At 41.6% G+C, this 17,846-nt stretch overlaps 1 protein-coding gene across 3 annotated transcripts in view; it reads left to right on the top strand.

The window, feature by feature from the left end:
- The window catches only part of ddx6 (DEAD (Asp-Glu-Ala-Asp) box helicase 6), a 43,395-nt gene extending 26,591 nt beyond the window's left edge, over positions 1-16,804 (top strand). For all 3 annotated transcript variants that reach the window (XM_080214848.1, XM_080214847.1, XM_080214849.1), the window contains exons 7-14: positions 4,823-4,917; positions 7,541-7,663; positions 10,347-10,475; positions 11,759-11,875; positions 12,608-12,671; positions 13,254-13,355; positions 14,391-14,583; positions 15,535-16,804. In XM_080214848.1, coding sequence (XP_080070974.1) covers positions 4,823-4,917; positions 7,541-7,663; positions 10,347-10,475; positions 11,759-11,875; positions 12,608-12,671; positions 13,254-13,355; positions 14,391-14,566 — 806 coding nt within the window. In that variant the 3' untranslated portion in view covers positions 14,567-14,583; positions 15,535-16,804. The remainder of the gene's footprint in view (positions 1-4,822; positions 4,918-7,540; positions 7,664-10,346; positions 10,476-11,758; positions 11,876-12,607; positions 12,672-13,253; positions 13,356-14,390; positions 14,584-15,534) is intronic.
- The last annotated feature ends 1,042 nt before the right edge of the window (positions 16,805-17,846 follow it).

Raw genomic sequence — 17,846 nt, 5'->3', positions numbered from 1 at the left:
CTATGGATATTAAGCTAACCGGCCTATAATTCCCTGCCTTTTGTCTGCTACCTTTTTTAAACAGCAGTGTAACATTAGCCATTTGCCAATCTTCTGGCACTTCCCCAGAGTCCAGTGAATTTTGAGAAATAATTACTAAGGCCACATCCTCCACCTGCGAGGCTGATTTTAAGAGTCCTATGGACCCAGACCCCAAGGTCCTTCTGATCCTCTACACTGCTAAGAGTCTTACCCTTGATATTATACTCCTCCATCCCATTGGACCTGCCAAAATGGACCACTATACATTTGTGTTGAACTCCATCTGCCATTTCTCTGCCCAGTCTTGCATCCTATCTGTGTCATGCTGCAACTTCTGACATCCCTCCAGACTATCCACAGCACCACAACCTTCGTGTCGTCAGCAAATGTACCAACCCATCCCTCCACTTCCTCATCCATGTCATTTATGAAAATGACAAACAGCAAGGGTCCCAGAACAGATCCCTGGGGCACTCCACTGGTGACTGACCTCTATGCAGAAAAAGACCCATCCACAACCACTGCCTGCCTTCTGCAGGCAAGCCAGTTCTGGATTCATAAGGCAACAGCCCCTTGGGTCCCATGCCCTCGCACTTTCTCAAAAAGTCTTGCATGGGGGGCCTTATCGAACGCCTTTCTGAAGTCCATATAAACCACATCCACTGCTCTTCCTTCATCAATGTGTTCAGTCACATTTTCAAAGAACTCAACCAGGCTTGTAAGGCACGACCTGCTCTTGACAAAGCCATGCTGACTACTTTTGATCATACTAAACTTCTCTAAATGTTCATAAATCCTGTCCCTCAGGATCCTCTCCGTCAACTGACCAACCACTGAGGTTAGACTCACTGGTTGGTAATTCCCTGGGCTATCCCTGTTCCCTTTCTTGAATATAGGAACCACATCCGCAATCCTCTGGAACCTCTCCAGTCTCCAGGCGATGCAAAGATCATCGCCAGAGGCTCTGCAGTCCCTTCCCTCACTTCCCACAGTAACCTGGGGTACATCCCATCCGGTCCTGGTGACTTATCTATCTTGATGCAATTCAAAAGTTCCAACACATCCTCTTAACGTCCACATAATCGACCTTTTCAGTCTGCTGCAAACCTGCAGTACAACCACCCAGATCATTTTCCACCATGAATACCGAGGTAAAGTATTCATTAAGCACCTCTGCTGTTTCTACCGGTTCTGCACAAACTTTCTGCCTTCGTCTTTTATAGGTCCTATTCCTTCACATCTCATCCTTTTACTCTTCAAATATTTGTAGAACACCTTGGAGTTCTTCTTAATCTTACCCGCCAAGGCCTTCTCATGACCACTTCTGGCTCTCAATTTCCTTTTTTAAGCTCCTTCCTACAACGCGTATACTCCTCTAGATCCTTAACATTGCCTAGCTCTCTGAACCTTCTGTTATGCCTTTCTTTTTGACTAGGTTCATTACAACCTTCGTGCACCACGGTTTCCGTAACTTACCAAAACCTCCGTCTCATCGGAATGTTGTTGTGCAGAGCTCCAGACAAACATTCCTTAAATCTGCCACCTTCCTTCAGTACTTTCCCCAAGAATACCTCCTTCCAATTTACTCGTCTAATTTCTTGCCTGATGGCTTCATGTTTTTCCCTTACTCCAGATAAACCCTTTCCTAGCCTGCCTGATCCTATCTTTCTTGATCTAATGTCATCTTAGCCAAAAGACTGAGATGTCTTGCAAGCTGAGATCTCCCAAAGTCAAAATAGCAGGCTTATTTTTTTTATCTTTCTGTAGTAAGAGATGCCAGCAGAATTGTAACTTCCCAGTTGTAAACTAGAAATAGTTTTTTTTTAAAAAAAGCATTTCTCTAGCACCTTTCACAGATTTCACCAGTCCGGGGCGGGCGATACATGCAGAACAGAATTCTCCATTGGCTTTGGACACGATTTTATGAGCCTCACCCAATTGAGGTTCTAACATATTGACCAAGTTCCCAACGCATTCTATAGCTAGCAAAGTACTTTTGAAGTATAGTTATCATTGCCATTTTGGAAATGTAGCTGCCGACTTTTATATAGCAAAATACCACAAATGGAAATATGATGATGACCAGATAATCTACTTATTGATATTGGAAGAGGAATAAATGGCTAGGACTCTGCCAATAGCTTCCCCACTCTTTGAAATTGTCATGGCACAGTAACGCAGTGGATAGCACTGCTGCTTCGCAGTGCCAGGGACCCAAGTTCAGTTCCTGGCTTGGGTCGCTGTCTGTGTGGAGTTTGCATGCTCTTTCTGCGTGAGTTTCCTCCGGGTGCTCTGGTTTCCTCCCATTTTCTGAACAACATACTGGTTAGGTGCATTGACCCGAATAGGCGCCGGACTGTGACGATTAGGGGAATTTCACAGTAACTTCGCTGCAGTATGAAATGTAAGCCTTCCTTGTGATTAATAAAAACTTTATGCTTTACGAACTTCTAAGACAACAGACGAGGTCTTAGTTTAACTTCTCATCTGAAAACTGACGCCTCTGAGAGAACAAAACCTCTTCAATTCATCTTTATTGTCATTGTATAGTGCACAAACACAACAAAAAGTGAGCTTGCAGGCTCCCAAGATGCAAAGAAAAAAGCAAATACAATAGTCATTATAAAATAGTGCCATTAATCATGAAGTGTGTACATGCATGGTGTACAATGCCCATTGTTTGGACCACACCTCAGGCTGTCTGTGGCTGGGAGAACTCCACAGACAGTGTTTGTGATAAATGTTCTGGATGACTGATAGCTGGGTGCTGATGATGTATTCAGCAGTTTGACTTCCTGCTGCAGAGCTTTCTGGTCAGAAATGGAGCAACTGCCATGCTGCTCCATAACGCAGTTTGATAAGATGCTCTCTATTGTGCCCCAGTGGAAGTTTGAGAGAAGCTCGGGGGGACAGGTTGGCTCTCTTTAGCCTCAGGAAGTATAGGTGCTGATAAGCTCCCTTCACTAGGGACAAGGAGTTGAGGACCATGAGAGGTCCTCTGTGATGCGGACACCCAGGAATTTGAAGCTGCAGACCCTTTCCACCTCTACGCTGTTGATGTAAATGGGGTGTTTGTGTGTGCTGCCTCTGTACTTCCTGAAGTCCACAGTAAGTTCTTTGTTGATCTTAGTGTTGAGGGCCAGGTTGTTTCCAGTGCTCCACATAACCAGATGTTGGACCCCTGTAGACTGACTCGTTGTTAGTGATCAGGCTTACCACTGTAGTGTTGATCACAAATTTAATGGTATTGGTGTCACGGACAGGCACACAGTCATAGGTGAAGAGGAAGTAGCTGCGCTGGAGGATCAAATCTAGATTTCTGTGCTCAAACTGTAGAATGGCATTTAAATCCATGACATTCTGACTCTGAAGAGAGAATGCTAACAATTGAGTCAATGCTTAAAATAAATTACTGCTAGAGAAACTGATTTGTGTTGAACTCTCTTGCATCCTATGTGCTGAATTTGTGATTTTTCTCAAAATATTCATTCTGGATGAGCAAGGTTTAAACTCTATGAAGCATAATGGAACTGAGCCACAACAGATCAGCCATGATCTTATTGAATGGCGGGGCAGGCTCGAAGGGCTAGATGGCCTACTCCTGCTCCTATTTCTTATGTTCTTATGTTCTTATAATCACGTCTCTCCAATTACCCAATCTTTGCACAAACCTTTTTATTTAACATCAAAAAGGCATCAGTTGTTTAAGAACCTTGTTATAGTTGAAACAGTAACTAATATATCTTCTGATACTGAAAGCATGTTCAGTTTTGAAAGATTAAAATGAGCAGAGTACACTTAGTGCAATTGAGTCAGGGTAAAAATATAACCAGTGTTACCACCATCTGTATAATAAGTAGGGCAAGTTACCAGAATCCCCCGACACCAGGGTAAATTTTAGCATGGCCAATCAGCCTAACCCACATTTTTTTGGACCGGTGGGAGGAAACCCACGCAGACACGGAGAATGTGCAAACTCCACACCGTGACCAAGGCCGGAATTGAACTTGGGTCCCTGGCACTGTGATACAGCAGTGCTAACCATTGCGCCACGTGTAATTATTGGTTTTACTTTTTCTTTGCCTACCTGTTGCCATGTTTCAGTCCCTAATTCAGCTGCTGTGATTACGAGCTGTGCTTCTGCCAAACCTTACTTCAAGGGCAGCAAGCAAAATTCCTCATGATCTATAAATATTCGCCTTATTTGTGAAGATTATGGGTCGACGGAGGAAGGCAATGGCCTAATGGTATTATCTCAAGACTGTTAATCCAGAAATTCAATTAATGTTCTGGTGACTTGGGTTTGAATCCTGCCCTAGAGGATAGTAGAATTTGAATTCAATAAGAAATATTTAGAATTCAGAATCTACTGATAACCATAGAAATATTATCAGTTGTCAGGAAAAACTCAGATGAGTTCACTCATGTCCTTGAGGGAAGGAAATTGCCAAGCTTTCTTGATCTGGCCTACATATGTTCCCAGAGCATAGTAATGTGGTTGACACTCAGCTGCCCTCTGAAATGGCCTATCAAGCCACTCAGTTCAAGGGCAGCTAGGGATGGGCAATAAATGTTGACCAGTGAGCGTTGCCCAGAACAAATAAATTTGAAGAAAATGCTATCCAGTGTCCCCTTGAGGCTATGGTGAGACATCTAATTTTTAATTTGGTAGCCCATTTTTCATTTTTGGTGTTGGAAGGGCAGTTGTACTAGAATTTGTATCGAACACTTAATCTGTTATTTACCTGTAACTGTATACATGACTATATTTTAATGTGCTAATTTTATTTCATTATTACAGTCCATGTAGTGATTGCAACGCCTGGAAGAATCCTGGATTTGATTAAGAAAGGCTTGGCTAAAGTTGACAACATACAAATGATTGTATTAGATGAGGTAATGTAACATTTTAAATAGTAAGTCATTAAATTGCAAAAATAGGTTTTTTTGTAACATTGTAAATTCCATTTTCCATTTTGTAATAACTTTCCGTAACTGGTCCATTTGCACTTGACTAAAGTGTTTGTGCAATTTACTTATTTTTATGGTAGTTTATTGCACCAGAAAACTTTCATGCACTTTGAAAAAAGTCTAGCCTGCCAGATAAAGATATTCCGCTCAAGGTACCGCATTTACAACACAGATGTGAGAGTATGTAAGGCTAACATATTAGCATGGATAAAGCTTTACTAAGCTAAAGGAAAACAAAGAATAGGAATAAATGGGTCTTTGAGTTGGCAAGCTGTAATTAATGGAGTGCACACAGTAAAAAGTCTGACAACACCAGGTTTTAATCCAACCGATTTTATTTGATAGTAAACTCACAAGCTTTCGAGGGGACTCCCTCTTCATCAGGTGAATGGAGAGTTCTGGCCTCGGACAGAGCATTATAAAGCACAGACAGTTTAGAGATTACTGATTAGAATGCGAATCTTTACACCTAACCTGCTGTTCAAGTCCTAAAGTGGCCGACAATGTGTGTGGAAGGAGCACTGATCACAGGTTAAAGAGATGTGCATTGTCTCCAGACAGCAGTGAGTGAGGTTTTGCAAACCCAGGCAAGTCACGGGGGTTACAGATAGTGCGACATGAGCCCAAGATCCCTGTTGAGACCGTCCTCGTGTGTGAAACTTGGCTATCAGTCTCTGCTCAGCGACTCTGCGCTGTCATGTGTTGCGAAGGCTGCCTTGGAGAACGCGTACCCAAAGGTCAGAGGCTGAATGCCCGTGACCACTGAAGTGTTCGCCAACAGGAAGGGAACAATCTTGCCTGGTGATTGTCAAGCGATGCTCATTCATCTGTTGTCGTAGTGTCTGCATGGTCTCCCCAATGTACCATGCTTCGGGGCATCCTTTCTTGCAACGTATCAGGTAGACAATGTTGACCAAGTTGCAAGAGTATTTACCGTGTACCTGGTGGATGGTATTCTCACGTGTGATGATGGTATCCATGTCAATGATCCGCTATGTCTTGCAGAGGTTGCTGTGGCAAGGTTGTGTGGTGTTGTGGTCACTGTTCTCCTGAAGACTGGATAGTTTGCTGCAAACAATGGTCTGTTTGAGGTTGTGTGGTTGTCTGAAGGCAAGAAGTGAGGGTGTGGGGAGGCCCTGGCGAGATGTTCGTCTTCATCAATGATATGTTGGAGTCTCCAACGTATCATTGATATGTGTGTGTGCCCTCCGAGTGCTCTGGTTTTTTCCCATACTTGAATGATGTGTGGGCTAGATTGGCCATGCTAAATTGCTCCTTTAATGTCAGTGGGGTTAAGGCCTCGGGATTGTTGTTGGTGTAGGCTCGATGGGCTGAATGGCCTCCTGCACTGTTCAAATTCTATGATAAACAAATAAAGATTTTTTAAGGTGTAGGGTTTCAGTACAGAATGTGAATTATGTGGGAAGCCATGCAGCTGCAAAGTACCCTTGATTACATCCACAAGAAGCTTCACCAGCTATAGAGCTCTGGGGTACGGAACTCGAATGGAAGCTGGAGTCATTGTGGGGCATCTGCAAGCCTAAGGATTTAGTTGATAGCATGTTTAGAGAGGTGGTCACATGCAACTAGCAAGTACTCAAGTAGAAAGAGAATAGGTGACTGCTGGAATATCTTGAGAGGAATTGGCAGATAGTGCAGGATTCCTGAGGCTCTCGAGCTTTCCTTTTCCATTTTAGATACAGGTTGGGTCTATAGAGTTTAAAGATGCAAGTTGATCTAATTGAAACATATCAATTCCCCTCATGATATTATGGGATAGATACCAGGATTATGATTCAGCTTGTGGGAGGGGACGTCATATTAGAGGTCTCCCTTTTTAAGGCTGAGATGGAGAGAAATGTTTTGATAACATAGGGGATTTATTTTCCCTGGACAGCAGTAGACACTCAGCCATTGAATTTTTTCAGGACAGCCCTAGATTTTTGAATTATAGGGATGGGTGGGAAAGCATAATTGAGACCACAACCAGACTAACCCTGATCTTATTGAAATGGTAGAGCAGGCTTCAAGGGTTGAATACCTCCTCCTCCTCCCAAGTCCTGTGTTTCCCTAAAGGCATCCAGAAGTGATTTCCAAATCTGCCAGTTGAAATGACAACTGTCTGTGGATATTGTTGTGAGGATAAGATTTCCTTGGGTTTCCCTGTAGCACATTATCCACAACCTAAGAATCTGGGAGACCTACACCAGGCTCTCAGCTGATTGCTGTTTTTGTTTTAAACGGTCAGAAGAACGTGTGCATCTGGTGAAATGTTTAGTAATCTTATCTGATGCTTGCTGTTCTGAGAAATCTACCTGTTTTGGACTTTTCTGTCTCCCTCATGAGCTGGTTCTACAGTGAGCACTCACTCACTAGACCTTGAGTAATTCTGAGCAGTTCCTTTTTTGCTTCAAAATATTGATAATCATCGAACTGTTCATTTTCTGACCTTTATTGGTATATTTTTGTCAATTCATCTAGAGATCTAGCTGAGCAAATCTGTTCTAATGCTGACTAATAGTGACTTTTTTCCTGACTGTTTCTATAGGCAGACAAACTACTGTCCCAGGACTTTGTGCAGATGATGGAGGACATAATCTCTACATTACCAAGAACCAGACAGATCTTGCTTTACTCTGCCACGTTCCCACTCAGTGTACAGAAATTTATGGTAAGAATTTGTCATTTGAAGCAACCCAGCTAACAAAACATGCATCATTTGGAACTTTTCATATTGCGTCTTGCTGCCATTACCGCCATTAACCTCACAGTCCAGCCAAACCAATGAATGGATCTGATTCTGTTGGTGGGAAGTACACTTGAATGATGGAGGAAGAGGGACAAGATGTCTTTGTTCCAGATAAATTTGGACACCACTGGTATAATTATAAAGTGTCTTTTCGCCACCTGCCCTCACAAAGAACAGATAAGATTGAAATGAAAATTAGGCTCTGATTTGCCTCATGCCTTAGTGTTGAAGGAGCATTTGCCTGTGGTCCTGTATAGTGAGTTTGGTTTTCACATCAGGGCAATGTACACTTGTTTTGGAAAGTTTCATGTTTAAAAGCAATTTTATTCCACTGACAGCAGTATAATTCATCTGGCATCTGTGCCGCTGCTAGACTTTGTTCCTTTTTTAAATAATGGCATTGTTTTTAAAACTGACTGCAGGTATTTTGTATGGACCTTTCTCTGATTTGAATGTGCAGTGCACTCCATGGTTTCTACAACAAATTATTACGTGGCACTGTTCATGATGTGGGAATATAAGACTTGGAAGCAGGAGGACGCTGTTTAGTTCTTCAAGCTAACTCTGCCGCTTCATAAAATCTTGGCTGAACTGGCTGTGGTTTCAACTCCACTTTCCTGTCTACCCTCCCATTAACCTTTGACTTCCTTGAATAGATACAGTTAACCAGTCTCTGTTCTCTGGGAAGAGAACGCCACATGCCTCTAAAAGAAAAGAAATTCTTACCTGTCTTAAGGAAAATGTATTTAGTCTTAATCTGTGCCCCCTGGATCTAGTCTCCTGTTGGTGACCATTAACCACAAGCATCAATCCCTCCACCACCGATGAGTAGTGGCAGCCATGAGTAGTACCATCTACAAGATGCACTGCAAAAACTCCAGGGTTCTTAAACAACACCTTCCAAACCTACTACCAATTTGATACCATTGGCAAATTTAATTACCATACTTTTAGTTCCTTTTTATTCAAATTATTGATGTAGATTATAAATAGTTGAGGCCCCAGAACTGATATCTATGGCACTTCACTAGTTACAGCTTGCCAATCTGAAAAAAAAACTATCCTTGCTCTCTGCTCCCCATTGGCTAGCCCATTCTTTCTATGTGCTAATACATCAAGTTCTTTTGTGTAAGAACTTTTGTTGTGGCACCTTACCAAATACTTTTGGAAATCCAAGTACACCACATCTACTGGTTCCCTTTTATTCTCGTTACTTCAAAACATTCTAAATAGTTGAACATTATATCACTTTCAGAAAGCTGTGTTGACTCTGCCTCATCAGTGATTTTCTACATTTCTTGCTATAACATCCTTAATGATGCATTCCAGCGGTTTGCCTACAGCAGTTGTTGAGCATGTAGTTTCCTGCTTTCTGACTCCTTCCTTTTAGTAAAGCTGTTAAATTAGTTGCAGGTGTATGGGCAAAAGGTGGAGGGGTGATATTAAGTCAATGTTTTTTTTAAAGTTTTAGTGTCACAAGTAGATTTACATTTAACACTGCAATGAAGTTACTGTGAAAATCCTCGAGTAGCTACACTCTGGCATCTGTTCAGGTACGCTAAGGGAGAATTTAGCGTGGCCATTGCACCTAACCTGCAGTCTTTTGGACTATAGGAGGGGATCAGAGCATGCGAAGGAAAGCCAAACAGACACGAGAACTTGCAGACTCTGCACAAATAGTGACCAAAGCTGGGAAAGGAACCCAGGTCCCTGGCGTTGAGGCAGCAGTGCTAACCACTGTGCCATGTTTGCAGAGCTGGTGCAGACACAGTGGGCCAAATGCACCATAATAATTGAGTGTACTTTTTCAACTTGCTGGAGCCCTTCCAGAATCCAAGGAATTTTGGAAGATTACAGTCGAGGAGATTTGATAGGGGACTCTAAAACTAGAAAGCATAGGCTTAAGGTGAGAGGGGAGAGATTAAAAAAGGGTTCAGGGAGGCAGTTTCACACAGAGGGTGATGAATGTCTGAAATGAGCTGCCAGAGGCAGTAATGGAGGTGGGTACAATTTTATCTTTTAAAAAGCATTTAGACGGTTACATGGGTAAGATGGCTGTAGAGAGATATGGGCCAAATGCAGGTAATTGGGACTAGCTTAATGGTTTAAAAACTGGGCAACATGGGCAAGTTGGCCCAAAGGCCCTTTTATGTCCATGCTGTAAATAACCAATGCAATTAATATCTCTGCAACCACTTTTAAAGCTTTTATGCTGAAGACTACCTGGTCTGGAGACTTTGTCTAATAGTTTTCTCTGTACCTTTTCCTGGTGATTGATTTTAAATTCTTCCCTACCTGTTATCTGGTAAAAATAAAGAACTCAATATAATGTACACCCTTTTAACTGATTGGTGTTTTCAGGTGAGAAGCTATCTTTTGGGTAATTACCCCACCAGCCACATGAAATGAATTTAGTGCTGCTATGTTATGGGACCATAAAAGCTGCCAGTGCAGCAATTTGACTTGTTAAATCTTGATGTTTTGAGTTGAAATTATATTACAAAACTTGGATCTGGATTCAAATTGCATTATTGCAACATGCAGGGGACTAATTTTGAGTAATTACACTTCTGCATAATGATGCACTAACTTGTCCTCTTGGCAGAATTCGCATTTGCAGAAACCATATGAAATTAACCTGATGGAAGAGCTGACACTGAAAGGAGTAACCCAGTACTATGCCTATGTCACAGAGCGGCAGAAAGTGCACTGTCTCAACACACTCTTCTCTAGGGTAAGAACTGGACCACGAGGGATTTTTGGCGTCATTTTGTAAGAGATTAGCCTGATCTTAGCCATTTTAATAGCTAAAATTGCAGCAGATAATATGGCTTCAGGTGATGGAGCAGCGCTCAAAGCTTGTGATTCCAAATAAACCTGTCGGACTTTAACTTGGTGTTGAGACTTACTGAATGTACTTGTAAAACAGCTTGGGATTTCCTTTTAGTTTACCTGGTAGTTTTTTGTGTGCCCCTCTTTGCTGTCCTAATTTAAGTACCCGCTGCGCTTTTCATACTCCTCTAGGGCGTATGCTGTTTTGAGCCCCCTGTATCTGCTATATGCCTTTTTTTGTTATTCAATTCTGTATATTCCTTGTCATGATGTGGAGATGCTGGTGTTGGACTGGAGTAAATACAGTTAGAAGTCTCTCAACACCAGTCCAACGGCTTTACATGGTAGTAAACACCACTAGCTTTCGGAACGCTGTTCCTTTGTCGGGTGAGTGGGGAGTTCTGATCACAAACAGGGCATATAAAGGCCCCATTTGTAATCAGAACTCCCCAGTCACCTGACAAAGGGGAGTTCTGATTACAAATGGGGCCTTTATATGCCCTGTTTGTGATCAGAACTCCCCACTCACCTGACAAAGGAACAGCGTTCTGAAAGCTAGTGGTGTTTACTACCAAATAAACCTGTTGGACTGGTGTTGTGAGAGTTCTTACTGTGCTTATCCCTTGTCACCCAGAGTTCTCTAGATTGGTCCCATCCTTTATAGGAACATGTTGGCCCTTTTTATGTTCCCTTTTCCTTTTGAATAGTTCTCTCTGCTCCTGTAGATTTTCCTACTAGTAGCTATTCCCGGTCCACTTTGGACAGATCCTGTCTTGTGTTAAATTCAGCCTTCCACCGCTTCAGAGCCTTTATTCCCAGGATATCTTTTATCCTTTTCTGTAACTATTTTAAATCTTGCTGAATTATGGTCACTATCACTGAGATGCTCCCACACTGACACTTCTATGTGCCTGGTTTCATTCCCTAAAATCAAGTCCAGTACCACTCCATCTCTTGTCAGGGACATGCTGACCGTTTAGAGCCAGATCAAAGGTCTCCACTTGTTTGTCATCAGCCACAACATTAAAGAGCAACCCAGGAATAGCCCCAAACCAGGCTCTCTGCAGACCAACTCAGTATTGAATAGGGTGTGGGCAGCTGGGCTGGGGTGAAGAAGCAGGGCATTTATAAATAGGTTTAATTCATTAAAATTGAGTTGTACTAACAAGTTTTTGTTGCTTTTAGCTCCAGATTAACCAGTCAATTATATTCTGCAATTCCTCCCAGCGAGTGGAACTGCTGGCCAAGAAAATTTCCCAGTTGGGTTACTCCTGTTTCTACATTCATGCTAAAATGAGGCAGGTGAGTTAATAAAAGAACGTGAGGGAAGGAACTCCAGGTTGTGGCAAAATATTGTGAATTTAGCTAATGTTAAATGTTGATAAGTCTCATTGTTTCTTCCCTCTCCTGATGCAGTTATTGTGGGTCAGTCCATAGTTACAGTCCCACTAATTAGATTTGGGTTTTTTTGAGGGAACAGCTGGGTGTTGGTTCATTCCTCTTCTTCACTTTGTAATTTTTAACTGTGGACCTTTGTTCTGTTAAGGTTAACTTGTTAGGTTTCAGTCCAATTCAAACTGAATTTATATGCTCCAAGTAACTTAATCCCTTACCACTTGACCTCTTTGCTCTTGGAAGTGTTAACCTTTTGTAAATCTTTTGTTCTGCATGCACCTGGCACAGTGTTCTTAAGCTGTAGGTATTGAGTGTTGGGAGATGATTTGACCATGAGATGTTCCTACCTCTCCTTGCCCTATAACCACACTTGCAGCCAATGCTTCTGGATAGTTATTGGGAGTGAGAATTTCTTTACTTTTGGTGAGGGCATGGCGGGGAGGGGGGGGAAGAGATGAAAGCTGTTGAATGCTCCTTTTATATATGGAGTTGACATAACTGGCACGAGAGTTAGATCCCATTCACTGGTAATGATTACAAAATTACTTTTTAATACTGTGGTCCATTTTGCACACGCTCTTCAAGATTATTATAAAGAATCTTTTAGTAAGCTATGTTGTTAATGTTTTGTTTTGACAGGAACATCGTAACCGTGTGTTCCATGATTTTAGAAATGGAATGTGTCGCAATTTGGTTTGCACTGGTAGGCACTAAATTTTCAGGAATTGTTTAATTTTACTTTGCAAGGCTGATTGTTTGTTTGATTAGGTAGGTCTGCATTCTGTTATAATATTCCATTGCACATACTATTGGATTGCATGGGCCTTCAGTCAGGAAGATAAATCTTTGGGGAGGGATAATCGTTCCAGTCACATCTACCCAGAGGGGTGATGAATAATATTGATCTTGGCCATCAGCTATGTAGGCAAAAACTAATAGTATGCTAAAAATGGTGATCTAGTTCCAAAACATATCGGATAAAATTTTTAAATCCCAGAAACTAGAGTAATTGTTAACTTGAATTTATCTACAGTTTGATCAACAATTTGGGAAGTTATTAAGAAATTGCATCCACGTAAAAAGTATAATTGGGTCAGAGATGACCAGATCTATCCTTGAGGGAAAGACAGCACAATTGATTCTGTATTACGTTTGGGTATTAAATCAAGTGGTCATTTCTTGTTCCTAAGTTATGTCATTTAAATGTTTTACTCATAGTAACCAATTATTTGAAAAAATGTTCCCAGGCAGGTTTTTCATCTAAAATGTTCATCTTTTCCTCCAGATCTGTTCACTCGTGGTATTGATATCCAAGCTGTGAATGTTGTAATAAACTTTGATTTCCCAAAGATTGCAGAGACCTATCTACATCGTATTGGCAGATCAGGTGAAGTTAAACTCTCTTTATTCCTTATTTCCTTATGTCAACTTGAGATCGCAATTTACTCTCAGGTTCCACATGCTGAGGAAGGTTGTGCAAGGGCAAGTGATTGTGTGAGGAAGGGCATATCCTCCCCTTTCAATTCCTGAACCTTGTCTGAGCTTTTGGTGATTTCCAGTCATACCCTAGTTGAGATGTATAAACCCAATGAGTCTGATTAGTAACTTCCACAAAGCCTTTCAATCTTGAGTTAATATCAGACCTATCTATATCTCCTCTTGGCTCTTTTGCTGTTTCCAACATAGTGAGCCCACATGTAAAAAAAAAAACAGGAAATTAGATAGGATTTTACAGCTGAGTGATTGTGTTACCATTTTTAAAATTTTTTTGCTCATTGGGTGTGGGTGGTCCAAGCAAAGCCAGTTATAGACCATTGCTAATTGCCGCTGAGTGGTTGGCTGGGGATATTTCGGAGGGCAGTTAACAAATTGCTGTGATCTGGAGTCACAAATAGACCAGGTAGCGTGGCAGATTTCTTTCCCCAAAGATGATATTAAAAAGTAAAGAAAAATACAGCAAAGAAACAGGCCCTTTGGACGTCCAAGTCTGTGCAGATCATGATGGCCTAGCTAGATTCTTTAAACAAAACTTCTGCCTTTATTCCAGTCTGTGTCCCTCTATTCCCTCCCTATTCATGTATCTATCTAACCATCTATCTATTCTCCCCCACCCCCCCGACCCTGTGCTCTCTTGTAATTGGCACAAGGGTGAATACATTCATTCTAACAATCTGGTCATTTTGTGACCACCGTTCTTAATATTGGCTTATTATTTCAGATTTAATTGACTAAATTTAAATGCCCCAGCTGCTGAGATGGGAATTAAACTTATTTCTGAATTGTTAATCAAGGCCACAGGATTGTAGTTCTGCAACATAACTAGACAGCTCTGCCCTTAAATGCAGGAGATGCTGGAAACTTCAAACTGCTGCTCATTTTAATGTAGATCTTCTAAAGTATGTGGAAATGTTTCTGACTGCAGGGCGGTTTGGCCACCTGGGCCTGGCAATCAACCTCATCACATATGATGATCGCTTTAATCTGAAGGCCATCGAGGAGCAACTCGGAACAGAGATCAAGCCCATCCCTGGGAGCATTGACAAGAGTCTGTATGTTGCAGAGTACCACAGTGAACCAGATGGGGAGGATAAACAGTAACACTGCAAACAAAACTGGTGAGTATTCAGTGGTTTTCTAGATTGCATAAGGTACACATACTAGTAAGAGTTGGGTCTTTAAGTATTTCTCATCTCTTCTGCTGAAAGAGCAGGCTTTAGACCTTGGAGTCTTTGTCAATTCCACTTCATAAATCATCAGAAGGTGTTAAATCAACAGTGACTGTTTTTCCAACTCCATTTTGGGGCAAATTCCTGATCAGGTTTGCCAAATGACTTGCCTGTCATGGCCAAAATTTGGACAATTGCACATGGACTCTAAATGTCATATGTCATGCAGTGGGGACAAGGATTATGAAGAGGTTAAAGTGGAACTCCAGTTGAGCTGATCTCCTGTATTATGCAAGTTATCGTTGTAATGTTTCCATGTGAAAGGAATCACCTGGCCCATGCAGGTGTTGCTACCTTCCTCTATTTCTATTTCTATTATGAACTGTGACACTGACAGGTTTCCTTACCAAGGCTGGGAGGATGTAATGTGCATATAGGATCTTATTTCATACAGCTGTCCATATGAGTGCTGACAGGACACTTGTTATGTTGTTGTGGAAAACTGTCATTTAGAGAATGATGTGCTGTTGTCTTGTTTGAACAGATATGAGAATGCTGGCAGCCAATTGTAGGTGCAAGAATTATGACAATATAAGTTTTATGGTGGCAATTTGGGCTCTGGTTTTAAATCCACATGATTGAAGTAGGGCAGTTTTTCTTTAGTGCAGTATAGGGTAGAAAACCAGTCACCCAATTTAATGTATAAGACAGCTTTGTGCCACTGAGGACTCAGATTTCTGCATCCCTTTAGTTGAAGAAAAGCTAGGATGGGAATAGGGAAACTGACTGGAGTTTTCAAGGGGGAGTGTGCCATTTTCAGCCAATTCGTGGATGAGATTTTTTAGTGAGCATTGTGCTAATGCTGTGATCAGATTTTTACCCTTGTTTTTGTATCCACAGGCACCGATCACGGAATACAGAAACTGAAGAATTTTTTTGTCCTGTTCTGGAACACATCATTTCTTGGGGATACCCTTCTCTTTTCTTTGTCTAAGACAACATCATTATTTTCCTTCATTTGATGATGACACAAAGTGTAGTTCCCTGATTTTTGTGAAGGACCATTTCTTCCTGAGCTCAATGGTTTGCACTGTGTGCAGGGAGTGGACAACTATTGCACTAACTGGCACGGGGGTTCTAGACTAAGCGGCACTGAAGAGCTGAACTGAACAGCGAACAGCACACTTTGTTGACTCCTCCTTTTCTCCTTCCTTCCCCCTCCGTTTTACCCTTCCATTTTCGCTGAAGCCACTGACCAGGATATTCATCTGATGGCTTCTCAACTTCTCCCAGCGCACATATTCATCAGTCTTAGGCTACCAAGTTTTTATGGTATTTGTATAAAGTGCCTTACGGTGATGCAGGACCATATGAATACCATCCCTAGATTATAGCCATTTGTCACTTATTTTTGTCGGGAGGGAGGGTTATGTGACATTAACTTCATCTGTTTTCCATTGGTAAGAGTAAAATGGAATGTATGGGGTTGGGGGGGAGGGGGGGCAGAGGGAAAAATCTGCAAGTTTTTAGATATTTTAATTTTTGAAGGGGACTATTTTCCTTGGAGAAGTTGAGCTGGAACTCCAGATGAGATGTCATCTTGATGTATATATGTTAAATATGTTGGGGCTAATTTTGTTGACTTTGCGCTCAGAAGGAAAGCTTGCATTGTGCATTTTTAATTTTTGTTTTCTTCATGGAGGTCGGCCAGAAGACTCCCAAGCACGACCCTAGCAGAACACTAAAGAACCCCACCCTCACCCATACCCCCCCCCCCCCCCCCCGCCCCCCCCTTAGACTTGAATGTAGACTGTTCTGCAGCAACTACACTCTGGCTTGGGGACTTCTAAACACAGGCATCCATTTTCCTTCTGGCAGCAAGATGAAGTGTGTCCCACAGAAGATTGATGTGTATACACCTGTAAACATGTAAATAGGTTTTTTCTATCATCTTGTTACCTTTGATATAAAAAATATTGGTTACTGAGGCTGGTAGGGAATGGTAGGATGTTGCTGTGAAGCTAAAGCTGTGAGGGGCACTGTTACATACAACATCAGCATCTTAACTTTCTGTTCATATTGTGTAAAATATGCCTAGCTACCTGCAATTGGGAGTTGGTGACATGAGTACAAGTAGCTGAAATAGCATGATTTCCACCCCCCCCCCCCCCCCCCCATTGAACTGTTTGAATACAGTGAACTGTATCTAAACCTTTTGCCCCCAAATACTTGATGGTGCAGTACTTAATAAAAGATGTTATATAACGCCATCCACTCTATGTGCACACCTACCTAAAGGTTCTTGTCTACAGTGAAGCAAGGGGGGAAAAAAAACCTTCAAATTACCTAGCCAGCTGTCTCCTTTAGTATAGACCCAGTGCAGGCAATAGGTGGCTCAGATTGGTGAGTGAAAACTAGTAAGTATGGCTGCAGGTGTTAAAACGCAGCTGCTAACACTGCTTGTCCCCAAATCTTAGCCCTCACTTTGTGTTAAAATGGCCTGACTTTCCATTTTTATTTGGCTATCCTATCTCTTAGTGAAATCTTGTATCTGCCCTCGTGGTTTGTATAGACTCTGTTCTATGTAACCTTTTTTGGATACACGTTCACATTTGACTGAAGGAGAGGAATGAAACGTTCTCATTTGTTCTATCTTCCTCTTCCTTTTTGAAGGAGCTCTATCTCCATTTGGCATCATTTGAATGCAGCAGAGAGTCTTTCTTTGAAATAAAATCTGAAATGAAGTTGGCAAAGTTTGGACCATGGTCAGTGCAGCTGATTTTTGAGCCAATTGACAAGTGAAGTCACAGCTATGACTGCCTCTCATTTAATGGACAAATGCAAAAGTAGCTCCAGCTGTAACAAGCATAATCAGTAGTTCTGAAACATGTATTCATATTAATGAGAAAATAAGACCTCCTGGAACAAGTAGTCGTGGAATGATTTTATTCAGATTTGTGAAGCTGCTACCCACTGCCCCCCTTGCTGGCAACCATCGACCCAGTATGTGTATGCGCACATGAAATATTGTGTTCTGAGCATATTTTATGCTAAAATAATTTGAAGATTTGATTTATTGACAAAATATAACCATGTCTGTGTAACCCATTAAAAAGATTGGATGTCATTGCCTCTACTTTTGAACCCTTTTGAGCACTGGTAATGGTATTATATCTTTTTTAAAACAAAAGGCTGTCCCTGGGCACACCTTT

The sequence above is a fragment of the Carcharhinus amblyrhynchos genome, chromosome 29 (genome assembly GCF_965287045.1).
Source record: "Carcharhinus amblyrhynchos chromosome 29, sCarAmb.v2.hapA, whole genome shotgun sequence".
Lineage (NCBI taxonomy): Eukaryota > Metazoa > Chordata > Chondrichthyes > Carcharhiniformes > Carcharhinidae > Carcharhinus > Carcharhinus amblyrhynchos.
Note: the sequence above shows the minus strand (reverse complement) of the source record. Positions and strands in the feature narration are given on the sequence as shown.